Source organism: Marmota monax, unplaced genomic scaffold (assembly GCF_021218885.2).
Source record: "Marmota monax isolate L192 unplaced genomic scaffold, Marmota_monax_Labrador192_F-V1.1 WCK01_AAM20220418_F8-fsc00072, whole genome shotgun sequence".
Lineage (NCBI taxonomy): Eukaryota > Metazoa > Chordata > Mammalia > Rodentia > Sciuridae > Marmota > Marmota monax.
The window spans coordinates 8,756,224-8,773,202 of record NW_026692356.1 but is presented as its reverse complement, the minus strand read 5'-3'; the positions used below and the strand labels follow the sequence as shown (position 1 = coordinate 8,773,202).

At 42.9% G+C, this 16,979-nt stretch overlaps 1 protein-coding gene across 4 annotated transcripts in view; it reads right to left on the bottom strand.

The window, feature by feature from the left end:
• Nucleotides 1-16,979, bottom strand: part of Prkcq (protein kinase C theta) — a 123,724-nt gene that overhangs the window by 13,258 nt on the left and 93,487 nt on the right. For all 4 annotated transcript variants that reach the window (XM_046442368.2, XM_046442369.2, XM_046442371.2 and 1 more), the window contains 3 exons: nt 15,121-15,212; nt 13,361-13,423; nt 5,924-6,062 (listed from right to left, as the gene is read on the bottom strand). In XM_046442368.2, the coding sequence (XP_046298324.1) occupies nt 5,924-6,062; nt 13,361-13,423; nt 15,121-15,212 (294 nt within the window). The remainder of the gene's footprint in view (nt 1-5,923; nt 6,063-13,360; nt 13,424-15,120; nt 15,213-16,979) is intronic.

Sequence of the window (16,979 nt, the reverse complement as noted above, 5' to 3'; positions counted from 1 at the left end):
GGATTTCTCAGATCTACATATGGCTTGATGGCAGGCTTGGTCTATCTGCTAGGGAAGAAGTTTCAAGTCTGGAATCCCAACTAAATTTTGTCTTTTAAAATTCTATTTTATCACTGATTCATTTTCCAGGAAAAAAAGATGTTGAGTGTTGACCTTTCAACAACTTCCTTGTTTACTGTCGGAAGGTATGGAGTATGCAAGCCACACACTGAACATGCATCCTCAGTTCAAATTTGCCCTAAATCAGAGACCAAGTTCACATGCAATTTCCAAGACTCACCACAAGAGGGAGCCAAAGCAATCAGAAACTGCTCGGAGCAACGCATTGTAAACAACTTCATTTTGGCCATTCTAATGAAAAGAAATTTGGAGGACAGGAGATGGCTGTGGTGGAAAGCAAACCTACTAGACTTGGATGTTTGTAAAAAAAAAAAAAAGTCTTATGTTAGGAGGAAGAAGCAAAATGCAAAGCCACATAGGGAATGGAATGTCAGCTGAAGGAACACATGGCAGATGTTTCATACATTGTGTCCCTGGAAGGACGAGATGTTGTCATTCCCAGAGGAAACAGCTTGGGGAAGTGTTGTTTCTTGTTTGAGATTGCTCAGTTAGTTGAAAGCTCTCTTCTGAGTTCTGGTCTTGGGGAATTCAATGCCTGATTCTCTTTTCATATTTGATGTGGTCTCTGGTGTCTGCTCTGCCCAGCCTGGTAGTGCTCGCGCTTCTCCATTGGTGAAGAGACTGTGGTCAAGCAGCACCTGCTAGAGAGGCTTATTTCCTAGCTCAGTCTTACTGTGGTCTCTTCTTTTGTCCTTCTCCTTTCCCTTCCCTGTCTTTACTCCAAGAACTCAGCCTTAAAGGCATAACTCCAAGCCTGAGAAACCAGAACAATACCATAATGCCTTCCATGTCATGACAGGGTCTCTCTTTCTCCCCTCTGGTGAGCCATTCCTATAGCTCCTTCAGCCACGGAGCTGGTGACCAAGGTCTGCATAGATGTGCCTATTGGGGCAAGTGCTATTCTGATGCTAAGTGACCGCCCAGGGACCATGTTGTTTAGTTTCCAAGCCATCTCTCCTTTCTCCTAGGAGCTGCTTCTGTGTGCTAAAATCCCACATGGCTGACAGGCTAGTGTGTAGTAGAAAATAGGACGTTTCCCTGCTTTACTGCATCCCTATTTTTGTCAAAATGAGCTGGGGGTCTCCAATTATATACATTAGACCCTCCTGCAGTGGGATGTCAGGAGGAACAGTGGAGATTTGGAGAGGAGCACTGGGTCTCAAGAGACATAGGCTGCAGGAAGCACAGTTAACTTTTTAGATATTGTTCTTGACACTGCTCTGAAATGCACTTATTTCTGTGATCCAAATTCTCCTGAAAGGAGAGATCAGTGTCTGCTAGATGGCTCCATGGCCTTTGTCCCAGCTGCTTTGGGCTCTCGTCTGGTTGGCTTTCTGAGAACTATAGAGCCATTTCTACTTCAATCAGGGAGGAAATCAGAGACTCAAAGACCCAGCACAAGGCAGCCTGAAACTTAGAACAGCAGTAGGTGGTGGGTGAGATGAGGAAGAACCACCTGCCTTGATTTGTTTAGCTTTGGAAGGGAAGACGGCAATGGGTGAATGAGTGAGATAGAGAAAAACTTCACAAAGTAGATGGCATGCCAGTGGGGTCCCCCCAAATGGGAGGATTTTGCTGGGTACAGGAAAGGAGACTGCAAAGGTGGGAATCCAGTGCAAGTTAGACCTGGGCATTTGGTGTGACCTTGGTGTGGCCACTTATTCAGAAAACAGCTGATGGGTGCCTGCTCTGAGATGCAGGGAGGTGACTTGGGACACAGTGGGTACATCATGGTCCCTGATGGGGAAACACTCAGTGCATTGGTCAACTGGAGACTCCTGTGCCCTGGCAACACCAAGCAGGAGACAATAGACTATTCCAGAAGCCAGCATGGGCTTATTCAGGAGAACATGGCCAGAGGTGGGGATGACCATGACCAAGGAAACAGGATGTGATAATAGAGGTGGAGTAGGTGGCCGAGTTGGGGAAGGTGCACACGTCCATGGGATTGGATGTTTCATCAGGGCTCTATACTCAGGATTTGGGCTTGTACTCAGCTGATAGTGGGGATTTCTTAAAGATTGTAAAGCACTGGGGTAGCAGGTTTGCACATGACATGGGCAACTCTGGACTTGGTAGAGCAGTGGCTTCAAAGTGGTGCATGCCTTCATAGTGACCAGGTCATCTCATGAGACATGGGAAGAAAGTTAGAACTTATATTTATTTTAGAGTAATTTTTAAAATCTAAAATGAGAAAGGAGTTAGGCTTTAAGAAGATTTACTTTGCAGAGTGACCTAGCACCCTCACTTCATTAGAACAGTAGATCTGGTATCCTGAGGGAAGGGTGGGAAACCTCATCTCAGCAGCAGCCTGGCAGTCACTTGGCTCATTCATTGACTTTCCATGAATCCTAGAGTGTTACCATTTTGGCTTCTGTTGTTAATTAAACTAATTTTCACAACATGACACGTCTTTAAAAAGTTATCTGCAAAGAGGCTTGGATTGAAGGTAATACAGTAATAATAAGGCAAACATAACATTTGAGTTAAAAAAAACACTGAAATAAATAAGGCAATCATAAGCATAAAGTAAGAAAATGGTAGCACTGATGTCTCTCTTACTCCCTGTACGAGATCTTTGTCAGCTACACGTGAGGAAGGTAGAAACAAGGAGGACCTCATTAGTTATGTTTTAGCCTACAAGAGGTGGGCTTAAAAAAATTGTGAATGTATCAAAAGCATTGCTTTGAATTATGGACTTGTATCCACTATTGTCAGCAATGATCCTTGCCTTAAGTACATATTATAAAGTCTGTTTCATATTGTACCTCTGTGAAGTATCTTTTCAGTTACTGTAGACATGAAAACCAAGAACTAGAATAAATGAATCAGACCTTTCAATCCCAGAGTTCTGAGGTATCAAACCAAGATTTAAAAAGTTATTTAATCTAATATTAATGAAGCATACACGATTTTGTGCTAGTAATAAGTAGAATAAAAGCTAGTTTTTTAATACTATTTTTAGCTCATCTTCAATGTGATTATAGGCTTTTCGAGGCACGTGTTACAACACACAATCTGTATTAGTGGGAATGTGACTCATATAGATACATACACAGATTTTGGGGGTGCTCTTTTAACTGCTGAGAGAATATCATCAAAATATTCAAAGATATTTAAGGAGGATATATGGGTATTGGTGGGAATGAGTGGATGGAGGGATGGGTGGGATGGGTGTGGATGGAGGAAAGTCACATGAGAGGGCTTTGCTGGGATCCAGGGCAAGAGATGCTGATGTCCTAGACTGGGGGAGTCCCAGTAAAAATGGGGGGGGGAGACTAAAGGACTTTGGGGACTAAATTAAAGGACTTCCTTTTGAAGATAGAGAAGAAATCAAGGGAGAGTGTTAATTCAGAATGTTGAGGGAGTGGATAGCCAGGGGAGGTTCAATTTTAGGAGGTCTTGAAGTTTGCTTGGACCTGGGGGTTAAGGAAGAAGGAGAAAACTTGGGGAATTCCTAGTTCTCTATCTAGGCAACTAGACGGATGACATGTGGTTCACCGAGAATGGAGAAAAAAGGGAAAGGGAACAGGTGGAGGAGGGGAGGAAGAAGTAGAAGAGACAAGTGAGCTTGGGAACTGTATATTTGAAGGTAGTCAGAGAACTCAGGCAGGAACGTGGACATGTGGGTCTGAGCAAGAAGTTGGGGCTGGACATATTGATTCTGGAGCCAAAAGCATAGTCATGGAGAATTTACAGTAGGAAGAGCTGAGAACTGAAGCATGGGATCATGGGGAGAGAAGCATGCTTGAAAATAAGAGAGGGGCTGGGGATGTAGTTCAGTCATTATTATCCAAAGTACATGTATGAAGACACGAATTGGTGTGAATATACTTTGTATACAACCAGAGATATGAAAAATTGTGCTCTATAAATGTAATAAGAATTGTGATGCATCCCACTGTCATATGTAAATTAAAAAATAATTAAAAAAAAGAAAATTAGAGAGAGTGAAGTTGGGGGGAGAGAGAGAGAAAGAAAGAGGGAGAGAGGGAGGGGGGAGAGGGAGAAAGGGAGAGGGGGAGGGGGAGGGAGGGAGGAAGAGAGAGAGAGAGAGAGAAGCAGCTAAATTCTAAAAGAGGCAGGTAGAAACAGACTCAGGAAGGAAGGTTTGCCAAGGAAAGGAAATAGCGCGGGGCATTTGTGGACAGGAATGAATAAGAGCAAGGTAAACGTAATGTGACATCCTAAGTGGAGAGGAAGGAAACAGAGTCAGCTCACATGAGGTTGAGAGGGTGACAATGACGTGGTCTGAGCCAAGCGAATGTTGTATAATTCTTGCTAAGGGAATTCCGTAGTGGAAGGGAACCTCCCCTCTGAGGTCTGCTTCCCTTGTGCCTTAATTAGCTTTGGCTTCACTTCAAACTAGAAATGGTTTACTGCATGATATCTGCATTTGTGCTAACCTGAAAGCAGCCCAGGTTTCTAATATCAGAAAGTTATTAAATCAATGAGCCGAGCTCTGTGAGCTCAACAATTCCTTGACAGTTGAAAGCCGTAATTTCTTGTGGAACAGAGGCCAACATTGCCTTTAAACAAGGTTAAATTAAAGTTAAATACCACATAAGCACAGTGCAAAACCACCCAGTTCTCAGACACTAGCTGCTACAGTTACGTTGGTAAAGATCAGGATTTGTCACTGAATTTGTTTCATCTGAGAAATCAAAGTGCTGACTGTCACTGACTTATTAGACGACCCTCCTGAACACCTGTCAATTAGGCCATTTACTTGTCTTCTTAAGGCTAGTGATTAGCAAGCCCTGCACGGGATCCTTGGGTATAAAAGGGGAGATTGCCCAATCTGCCCAGGTGAGGAAATGGCACAGAACCACCTGTGCCTTCTACCAATGTCAACCTCCTGGTTTTGATGTTGTACCCTAACTGTGTGAAATGCACCCTTTGGGGGAAGCTGGGTGAAGGGTACCACTTTTGCAACCTCCTGTATACATTTAATTACTTTAAAATAATAAAAAAAAGTTTTAGAAAGTGAATAAGAAATAACATTAGATTTTTAAGCAAACATTCAGTGAGATGGAGAGAGAGTCAAAGATCTATAAAAGAGAGCAAAGAGGACAAGAACTGTGCTCTGGGAAGGATGGAGTGGCAAGGCAGGTTCTAACCACCCTGGAGTGAAGAGCTGGGGTGATTCCATACAAAGAGGGAGAGAGATGGGGGTTCAGTTGGATGGAAAGATGTCTTTTGAGCAAATACTGTTCCCGAGGGTGCTCAGATTATGATAGCAACTGTTGTTATTGCTTACTATAATTATTTTGGGGAGTGGGTGGGATGAGGTTTAACTTTATCTCATTTAATGTCTACAATAACATTGTGTCAGTGTTATACCCATTTTACATAAGAGAAAGTGGGATCTTGAGAATTCTAGCAATCTCTCTATTCTTCCACAGTACCAGCATGGAAATTGCTATTTGGGTCTTGCAATTAAACCCGTTTCCACCTGACTCTCGCCAGTGGCTCCTCTGACCAGTCTGAACAGAATGAACATGTTTTAAGGCTGGTGTGGGGTCAGAGCCATGACTGAAAGGGAGTGCTGGAGTCTTCAAGCCCTGGCGATGTCCTCATGAATGTAAGTTGCAGCCTTGGTAAGATCATAGGAGCAAACTATGTATGGCTATGTTTTAGCCAATAGTAAATATATATATATATATATGTATGTATGTATATATATAAAATCTTGAACCCAAATATGGGAAACCTTCTGATTTGAGGGAGGAGGAAGCACTTGTCCTAGGTGTGCTGAGCTGGGATGGGCAGGCACAGGGCCTTCAAGGAGGCTTGACCCTACCTCCGGGGCGATGTAGTCAGGGGTCCCGCAGAAAGTGTTGGTCTTTGCATCTCCCAGCATGTTCTCCTTGCACATCCCAAAATCTGCTATTTTGATATGCCCATCTTTGTCTAGCAGGATATTATCTAGCTTCAAGTCCCTGAAAAACAAAAGCAAAAGCAAAACCACACTTGAATAGATAATAATTTACTTAAAATGGTTGGTCCTGGGGGCGTGGTAGCTCATCTCGGCACAGCCAGAGAGGGGGCCAAAGAGGGGGTGCAGGGGGAGCTTGGCTGGTCCTCCCTCCCCCTGGCTCACTGCGGGCTGCTCCTTGGTCCTCGGTTTTCTACTTGTGGCTTATGCTCAAGGCTTTCCCCACAGCCCCTGCTGTCCCGGCCAGCTGGCTTGGTACTGACCCTCCCTCTGACTTTTGTGTCCCCCATGCCCTGCTCAGCTCTGGTTCATCTCCAGAGCTCAATCCATGTTTCTTGTCTGCAGACTCCACAGGTGGTCTATAAATGTCCTGGCTTATCTCCCCAGTGTAGCACCCTTGACTTTTAAGAGGGCTTTCTAAAACAATGGACATGAAGAGACAGCTAAGAATGAAATGCCCTGGTGGGTGGTGGCTGAGGTGCTTGGAGTAGGGTGCTCTGCGACACGGTACACCATCAACTCGCCTTCACTTGTATATACTTGTATACACAGCAGGGCAGACAGGCCAGTTCCTCAAGGGAACAGTCATTGCTGCTGCTGTTTTTCCTTCTGGTTTACCAAGGAGTAGTGCTTCATGAACGGGGACAGAACCCCCACCAGAGACTTTTGACGCCAGTGCCTTTTCTGGGGGGGGAACAAAGCGGGAAAAGCCTTACAAAATGCTGTTTTTATGCCATTTTATACTATGGTTCTGTCTTTTTTTTTTTTTAATTATGTTATACTGCACCTAATTCCAAGTCCAGTTGAAGAAGGTTATTTCTAATGAAAAATTTTCTAGAATGAGAATCCCTCCAAACTAGAATGTCATGTCCATAAATTTCTCTCTCAGTAGAGTACTGGTATCCTCTAAAAATAGCCAATTCTATTCTTCAATAAATGCAACAGATAATTTTTTTAAATTAATGAACCAATGTACACCTCTTTGTGAATTTTACTCATTGGCTTCTCTAGCATTATTATACAGGTACCCAAGTATTTGAGAAGTGACATCAAGTTCTCTCTTGTCTTTCCTTCAACAAGTTCAGGGACCTTGTTCCTTACATGATGAGGTTTTCAGACCCTTCCACCTCCAGATGTCTTGAATTTGTTTTATTCTTGAGAGGTGATGTTTGGACTGGAAACACCGTCCTGGTGGCTGATCTCACTGGTGCAGATTCTAAGGCACCACTGCCTCATGTCAGGACCCTCACGCTTTTTGCCACAGTGGCCTAAGACGTTGTTCTGGTTGTTTCTGCAGCTTCCTCACACTAACAATTAATATTTAGTTTATTATAAACTAAAACCTCCAGTACTTTTTTTCATGACATTATCCCAGTTTCTTCCCATCCTCTACCTGCAAAATTGACCCTTTAAAGATGATTCAGGTATTACATTGACTTGTCATCAATTACTTTCAAGTTTTATCTTTTTTAAATCTTATCTAAGATTTTAGTTAATAGAATTTCATGAATTCTAGTTTGTCATATAACATCTAACTTCATTTCCGGTTTTGTTATTGTCTGGGAATTTCTGAACTTTCTGAGATCCACTGTTGTTAAGGTGAGGGGATGTGGCTGCTGGAGACTACAGCTGCTCTCATTGGTTAACTAATGTGACTTGGGAGAGAGCAGGGGTAGGTGCTCTTCTCATCTCTTAGGGGACCTCCTCTTGGAGGACTTGCCCAGCCTCCCTTATCAGAAATTTTGCTCCCAATTAAGTAACCCTGTCCCCTCTACCTCAGTGGATCAACTCAACTGGACTATTCATTTCCTGTTTTTGGATGTTGGAATTGCACTGATCTGTCTTGGTGAAGTGCCAGAAGAGAGAAAGAAGATATCCAGGATTGCTTGTGGTATTTGCCCTTGGAAAATGAGACTACTTTGTAAAAGAAGAGGAAAATGAAGTAGTTAGGCCAAGAGCAGTGATAGAAGCCACACAAATCCAAAGAGAAACCGAGAGAAGGGAGAATCTGCCTGGTTTCTGCTGAGTTTGCCTTCTCAGTTATGGTTTCCTAATGAGGCCTAGCTTTTGCTTAAGCAGAAGTTCCAGTGTTATTACTTGTCCTAAATATTTATGATTTCTGAAAGTTCCCTTCAATGTTTGTTTTGTCTGTTACCTTTGTAAAATGGGAAGCTTCTTTAGGATGGAAACATATTGCTTCTTATTTATTGTAATTGAACCGGGCTCTGCTAACAGTACCGCATGCACCGGGCCCTCAATAATATTTGTGGAAAGAATTAATCCCCAAACAGTGATTATCAGTTGCAATGAATGGCTCACTAAATGCTCCCCTTAATTGTTTCCCCCACCTTCTGTAACAGCGAGTTAGCTAGAGAAACTGAGAGTGGATTGCGGCTGTTTTGGTAGAGTAGAGATTAGCAGGTATCCCCAGGGTTGATGTCCTCTACTGGGCCAGTTGGGTCATCTCCATTATCAGGGCATCTCCCACATTTTCTGTCTGACCGCAAGGCCTGAAGTCCATCTCACAGTAATGTCATTTCGGATGTTCTATCTCCCGAGCTCAAATGCTGTCACACTTTCATAATCAGGACTGAAGATGCTCAGTAAGTCCAGATCTTCTCATTAGAGAGTATTGGTGTTCTACCTCCTCATCTTACATTAGATTGAAATACACAATTTCACTGTGATTTGTGGATTATATTCCACTAATCCCAATTATGGGTTAGGCTTATTTTATGCTAAGAATTTCAGGTTCGTTATTTAATCCACATGCTCTGCCATATTGATACCATTTTGAGTTTCTGCTATATGAAACATGCACACCATTTGTAGCCATGCACACATGTTCCCAGAAATTGGGGTGAAGGATGATTTGGGGTCATCTCTAGATATCCAGTTCTGGTGCTATACATAGATCATAAGAATAATGATCTAAAATATTAGATATGTCTAAAATTTGCATTGGATTTTCTTGTTTGCACATGCATCTTATCAGTTGATTTTCACAACACTCCATTTCTAATTATCATGATTTTTTTGTCCACATTTTTCCTGATGAAAAAACACAAAGGTTCTTAGAGTTGGTGTGATGTATCCCAGACAGCATGGCCCTTCAGTGGGCTAGGACACAAATGCCTTCCCCGTCTTTTCTCACATCCGGTTATCCCAAACTCACCTGGTTTTTCTCATCAAACTGGTTTAGCTAAAATATACAAGGATGTATTTTTAACTGGTCCTAAAAATAAATGTTCTCTGGGCCTCAGGCAAGGAAGAATAAGCTTCATGTCCAATTTTTAATCCATTCTCTAAAGTGGGACAGATGTTTTGGGGATTGTGTGAGAGAAGCTCATAGAAGCTTTGAGAGATGCAAGTCAGAATGGAAAGGTCTAGAAAGGCTGCCTTGCAAAGCCGGGCCTCCATGGGGATGAGGAACGAGAGGGGAGAAGGCCAGCCAGACCCCCTGGGCCAACTGGAGATGCCACAGAACCCAAAGGCCTAGAATGTTCTGAGGCATGTCAGGCTGCTAGCTCCTCACATTCACCCCACAGGACATCAGGACCTGGAATAGAACTGCAGAGCCCAAGGCCCTGGTTTGTCCCTGTGTGCATTTTTTCTGCTCATGGAGCTGCTTTCAGTGCATCAAGTGTAACAGAAACAAGTAAAAGCCTTTCATTCGGTTGTGCGGTCAGTACAAGCAGAGCTCTTCCACTCAGAGAGGTGGAGGGGGTCAACAACGGCTTCCCAGTTCCAGCTTTATATGGCTAGTTCAGTCACTCTACTTCTGCTCCCTGAGTCTCTGATTTATCACATATAAAACGGGGTTAATGATGTTCACTTGCTTGTCTCCTGTGACATCAGATGAGATAATCCATGAGAAAGCATTTGGAAGTGTCTTCAGGTGTATGGTTTAGATCCAGTTTTGTCAACAACAAAACATAACCTTAGATTTCTTTTCTGTTCTAACATTCTAAGGGTTGAGGCTCTAGAGTCTTCTCTTTCCATGTCTATGAATTTTTCAGGTCCTTGTTTTTACATTTAACCCAATTCAGGGTCTGTGACTGACGGTTTATAAGAGGCCACTGTCTTTCAGTTCCCAGCAGGTGGTGAAAGATGGTGTCACCACCTGGTTCTCTGTAGCTCATGCTCTCAATTCTTGCTTCTGCCCAATGTCATTGCCTTTTGTTAAAGTTGGACAAATTTGTTTATTTTTCCTCTATTTGACCTTCTTATTTCTATTTCTGTGCCTTTTCTGCAGTCACTTTTTCCATGTGCAAAGCTTGTCCTCCTTTATGAAATCCTTTTTTCTCAGGTAGGGATTTTGGTTGGCAGACTCCACTGACATCCACAGAGGGCTTTCCTTCCCTTGGCACTTGCACTTTTAATTGGAATCAGATTCCCTTGCACTTTTAAAGAATGCACTTCTTGTGTTTTTTTTTTTCCATGCAATTCTACTTTTAGAAAATTGCAGGAAGTGGCTTCATTAGGTGTTTGGGGTTGGGACTTCTATACATTTTGTGTCACTACAATGCTTGACAAAGGGATTTGGTGGACCCTCAGTGACACCAGTTGTAGAGGTTGAATTCTGGGTCCCCAAAACACATATACATGTCCTCACCTCCAAAACTCTGTGAATGTGACCTTGCTTAGCAAAAAAAAAAAAAAAAAAAAAAAAAAGGTCTTTGCAGATATACTTAACTATCTTAAGAAGATTTCATCCTGGATTGTCATGGGGTGGGGACTAATTCTTTCAAGTGTGGTTCTAAGAGACACACAGAGGAGAGATATACACAGAGAGAAGGCCATATGGAGATAAAGGCAGAGATTGGAATGATGAGGCAATAAGCCAAGGAGTGCCTGCAGCCACCAAAGGCTGGAGGAGCAAGGAAGGGTCCTCCTCTAGACCTTTGGTAGGAACATGGTTCTGCCAACACCTTGATTTTGGACTTCTGGACTCTAGAACCTGAAAATAAGGCTCCATTTTCTTTTCTTTTTTTTAAGAGAGAGAGAGAGAGAGAGAGAGAGAGAGAGAGAGAGAGAGAGAGAGAGAATTTTAATATATATTTTTTTTAGTTATCGGCAGACACAACATCTTTGTTTGTATGTGGTGCTGAGGATCGAACCCGGGCCGCACGCATGCCAGGCGAGCGCACTACCGCTTGAGCCACATCCCCAGCCCAAGGCTCCATTTTCTTAAGCTACCAAATTTGTGGTAGTTTCTTAAGACAGTCTTTCAAGACCAATAGATCGGTTTTGTGAACAAGCTCATAAAAATCTTCATTGTTTGGTCAAATAAAGGAAATTAATAGAATCCCCTCTTTTAATTCAGTTGCCAAATTAAAAGTTTAGATCAGCGAAATCACATACAAGCTGAGAGATTCCTTGAAGCAAGTTAATCTCAGTGTCAGCATCAAAACTTCACTATGACCCATCTCTACATCCAGCTTGCTGCCTTCAACAATGGGGGTGGAACATGCAACCGATGGGCTAGCCTCATTAAATAGTCTTAACTATTTCATGATGCCTTTTTCAGGGACCTCCTACAACTTCATGTGCATACAAAACAAACACAATATTCTTTCTTATTCATGCCTAAGAAGACTCTCACATGTGGACACAGCAAGGGCTCCGAATGTTGATTGTGACATTAGAGCTTAACTTAGACCCTGACTGGTCTTTTTGTTCATTAATTTACAAGATGGTGTGACCAGAAAAATACTGTGATGAAGAGGAATAGATGCATAGGGGCACATGGGTTTTGAAATTCATGAGGTGTTTTCCGGCCCTACGATCTTTGGCTCTCTCTCCCTTCTAACTTCTAAATTTTCATCTATCCATCCATCCATCACACATCATCTACTCAATACCTAGGTACAAGTATTACATTTTAGGTATATGGCAGGCATTATAAACACAGATTCAAAACACCCATTGGCCGGGCACAGGGGTGCATGCCTACAATTCCAGAAGCTTGAGAGGCTGAGATAGGAGGATTGCAAGTTCAAGGCCAGACTCAGCAACTTAGTGAGACCCTGAATCAAAATAAAAAATAAAAAAGGGCTAGGGATGTGCTCAGTGGTTAAGCATCCCTGGGTTCAATCCCTAGTATCAATAAATAAATAATAAACAAGCCAGCCTGTCAGCCATGGATCATAATCAAGGTTGTCAAATAATGTTCTTATATTTCTCAATTTCTTGAGCATTAAAAATGAAAGGATATAAATCAGCTTCTTAATCTGATCATTTTGAAGATAGATTAAAAAAATAGGTTCAAAGAGCCTGCTTAAGAAGTCTGACTTCCCAAACCTCCTCTAGGTCTTTAATTCTGTGATACTAAATACAGCAGCCCTCATGTGGGCATCCCCTGGAAAAGTGTGTGTGTGTGTGTGTGTGTGTGTGTGTGTATGTATTTGTGGTGTTCCTCCTTCCTAACTACATTTCCCAGACAATGGCAGCATGCTCAGTGAGCACCAAAGCCTCAATATCAACCATCTCTCTGTGAAGCCTGCTGTTCTCAACAATCCCAGTGGAGCACAATGGAGCATTTATTGGTGATTCCAGGTCATTATTGTGAGTCTGTCACAGAAGAGGTCCCTGTGCTGATTTCCAGTAGCTCAGTCAGATCCTCATCAGTTTCTTTTTCTCCCCCCCCACTCCCCGCAATCTAGAGCGAGTTGGAAATTGGACAACTGTGCTTTTGAAGATATGGATGTTAAGTAAGTGTCAGCTATGTTTTGAGAAAAGAAGTGAGAAAATTGAAGTACAATAGCTTTCATCTAAGGACTTTGGCAGCAGCAGAGTATGAAATGGTATTGCACAATGGAGGAATTTTGGATTTAGGAAAGAGGATAGGGAGGTGTTCTGCACAATTCTCCAGGTTGTAGGATTGCAGGTTCTGTGTGAGAGTTCTGGAAAGAATGTCCTTCCCTGATCTCATAAGCATTGGTAGGTGACACAAAGCAAATGTGAACCAGAACAGGTGGTGAAAAGAAAACCAGTGAGGGAGAAAATAAGATGCTGGAGAGAAATCAGAGTAGTAGAAGGAAATCAGAGATGGGGGTGAAAGGGAGGAGAAGAGTAAGGGCCACAATAAAGGACAGAATAAGGCTAGGACCTTCTTGTGTGGAGCCTGGAATTTCTCATTAGCTGGTTGTTGGCAGATCACCATCCATGTGTTCTGGGTGGAGAATTTCTAATACAAAGGCACACTCCCCAGCCAAGGCATAGCACCCAAGGGCAAAGATTAAATGAATGGGGCCAGGAAATTGGATAGCTTAGTATTTGTTTCCATAAAGCACAATTTACCTATAGACAATTCCTTTGGAATGAAGGAACTGCAGACCAAGGATGATTTCAGCAGCATAAAACCTGAGGGAAAGAGAGCAAAGGTTAAATGGCAATGTACTGACAGAACACAGCCAGCCCCCAACCCAGTCTGGTACCTATGTGCAGACAGTCCTTGACTAAATGGTAGACGCCCATAATCTTGCTTAATCCTAACAAGGAAGATGTCATCCATTCTACACTTTGGAAATCCAGGACTCATGGTCTGTTAGCAGCATCAGCCTGGGGAGTATGAACCAGAGCTGGTGTCTTAAATTTGCCTGGCTTCCATCTGCAACTTGTTCTTTTATTTTAAACTGCAATGCTCATGCCTCTATTTTTTGCTAATAGAACATACACAAACACTCAGTGTCATAGTGTATGATAATACAAAAATAATTTTCTCCTTAATTTTAAAACTGGGCTTAATTTTAAAACTTGGAGCCCAATGGCTGGCTGTCTGCAGGGCCATTCCCAACAGACCTGGCTGGTTTGCTTTCATATTGACAATGTTGAGCCTGGGCAAGAAACATAGCCTGAGAGGTGGAAAGAGGATATTAGAAGATGCAAGTTGATAAGTTACTCTGTATCTAATTGGTGGCAGACTTAAAGGAAATGAGTTTACACTTCTCTAGTGGGATTAAGCACAGATATGAGGGAGAGCTTCCTGGAAGTGAGACTTTCTGGGTCTTGTGGAAGAGAGCAAAAGTCTCCCTCCTGGAAGACATTTAGGGCAAAACAGATCAGCAGTATGTGCCCCGGCCAGTTTCATGCGTTACAGAGCTGGAGAGGACGGTGGACTGAGTGGATTGTTTCTAACACACAATAATGCCCAGTGATATTACTGCTGTAGAGATCTGATAAAACTATCTGTGGGGACTCTGTGGAGGGTTCCTGGAGGCAACAAGAGTGGCAAAGTGCTTCTCGCTAGATTTGACAAAACAGCCATCACTCCTGCCAGGAGTTTTGCAGGAACTGGTGCATCAAGTCTCTCTTTCAGCCCAGTTCACCCTAAACCACTCTGAGTGTTCAGGTGGAGGTGGGTGATAGATAATTGGGTATCAAGCAAAGAACGTCAGCAAAGAAAGCTGACACATATCTATTATTTAGAAATGAGCCCAACGGCATAGTTTACTTTTGCTTGAATGTCATAGTGTGTTTACCATGCAGGAAGTAGGACCCATGGGGGCTTGGTGCAGGCAGGTGCTGTGGAACTTAGTCCCACCAGGTAAACACACCTGCTCCATCTCACTTGCATCTAGGGCTGTTTAATGCCAAAGAAGGGGAGAGTTTATTCTCAGGTAGCGTTAAATGCTTCTTCTAGTTTCTTCCTTCTCATGTCCGGGGAACCAGTTGCCTTACCCCTTTCCACTAAGCCTCAGCTCAAAGTTTCACACCTTGCAGACTTGTGTTCCATTTGATCACCTTCTTCCTAAAGGACAAATATTTGCTTCTGCGATCCAGTATTTAGAAGCGTGATGAACTGGGGTGGCTACTTAAGAAACCAAGTAGTTCTTTTTATAACAGGGAGATATGTAATAAATTGTCATGAATCTCAAGTTTGCAAACTGGGAAAATTGTTACCTGGTTTGATAATACTCCCAAAGGTTTACCTGGCTCCTGGATTCAGGTGTGCCAAGTGAGGAAGCAGGAAAGATACCACATGGGAAAAACGTTCTGTGGGCACTTAGTACACATGAACAAGGACTCCCCCCCCTCCAAACCCTTTATGGGGCTCTTACGTGGCTCTGGAAAGATCAAATTTGTGGCAACTTTGGATGTGGTACATTAAGTCTCCTCCGTTGAGATACTCCATCACAAAAAAGAGGTTTTCCTAGGTGAAAAAAACACAATCCCAAATTAGTTTCTGAAAAAATCAAGAAAATCAAGATGACTTTTTAAAATGGATTAGATAATTTCAGAGGAATTAATTGCATCTTGAAATCACTTATGAAAAGATTGTCAAGATGACTTAGCTGATCCATAGTTTCCAACCCTAGGGAGCCTGGGGAATCTGGTGGGATGCTGGGTAACACTTTCTGGAGGCTTATGTGCTCTGATCTCGCTGATGGAGTGTGGTCAGCTGGACAACGAAACAGTGCTGAGCACTTAGTGGGTACTGACCACATACCTACTAAAATGGACAATGCGAGGTATGGTCAAATCTCTGACTCCAGGTGCAGGGCAGGAAAACATCCATTCATGTTAGGGTAGTCACTGAGTGTGTTCTATGGGGGAGTAAGCATGGAAGGCTCATTCCTGCCTCATCCATCAAACATGAACGAGATCTCCAGGAGCTCCAAATTGAGTTCCACCTATTCCTCTCCAGTCCAGACTTTGCTTGTTGCAGAGCAACCTGGTTCCTGGGCCTGTTACTCCTGGCAGAGGACCCCATGCATGATATTAGGACTTCCATTCCAGAGGGACAGCAAGTCGGAGCTATCAGAGGTCACCAGGATTCCAACCAGCCTCTGCTCCTTCGACTACATAACACATTATTTCTTCAACAAAAATAGTCCTAGCTCTTTGAACATGCTGAATTTTCAAGTGTTCTTAAGAAACCCAGGATTAGCAACCAATGCAGTGTGGAGGCATTTGGTATATTCGTGCATGAATTTGCATCTGAAAACCTCACGTGGGTGATTTTTAAACATAATTAACCTTTACAACTGGATGAGAGACTCACGGAGGCCATGGGGTCTATGTGAGGTCACAATGCAAATGGTATCCTGGTCGCAGAGTGATATGAGCTGCTTGTCACTTGTTCTGAGGCTAGGTTTCCCCACAATGGGAAAAATTAAATATCGTGGCAATTATCTCAGGCAAGGCTAAGTGTCTGCATGCTTTTTCCAAAGCTGACCTTGGATCTACTTTCCTGGTTCCAGTAGGCTTTAACTATAACCCACTCTTGTCTTTTGTGGGGAGGCCAAAATCATGAGAAGATATAAATCATAACACTGATATTTCAGACATGATGAGTATAATCATTTGCCTCATCTACATGAACCTGGTGTCCTTTTCCCATAGCTCTTGACCCTCTAAGTACTTTGTAACTGGCTTCTGATCTATATCTTTTTAAAGCAAAAACATACTCTGCCCTTGGACAAGCCACAGGTGGCATCTTTATTTACATGCTCAGGAGAACAAGGGGTTAAAACATTCAGGGAGAACATTTGTAACAGCACTCAGGTGAATGGTTTCTTCTCAGCGTTAGGATGCTTACAAATCCCAACAGAAGTTGAATTTTCACAATTTATTCACTGTTGATTGGGACCCATCCCACACACTCTGCACAGCATCCTGACCTGGTCTCATGCCTACATTAGACTCTGCACCCAGAGGTGAGTCCTGGGGAGTTGAAGCTGCTATTAAAGAGAGTCGAAGATACCCTAGGGCTTGGCCAATCTTTACTACCGTGGGCTTGCGAGGAAGACTACACCGATGTAGTGATTATTAATTGAATAGTAATGTAGGCTGTTGGCATGTTGGATGCCACATTTAATTTTACCAAGAGATTTGATGGTTCCCCAACAAACCTTTCAAAGAAGCCTGGTTCAGTTCTCATCTTGATATTAAGCCAAGGACAGTGCAAACTTCCATT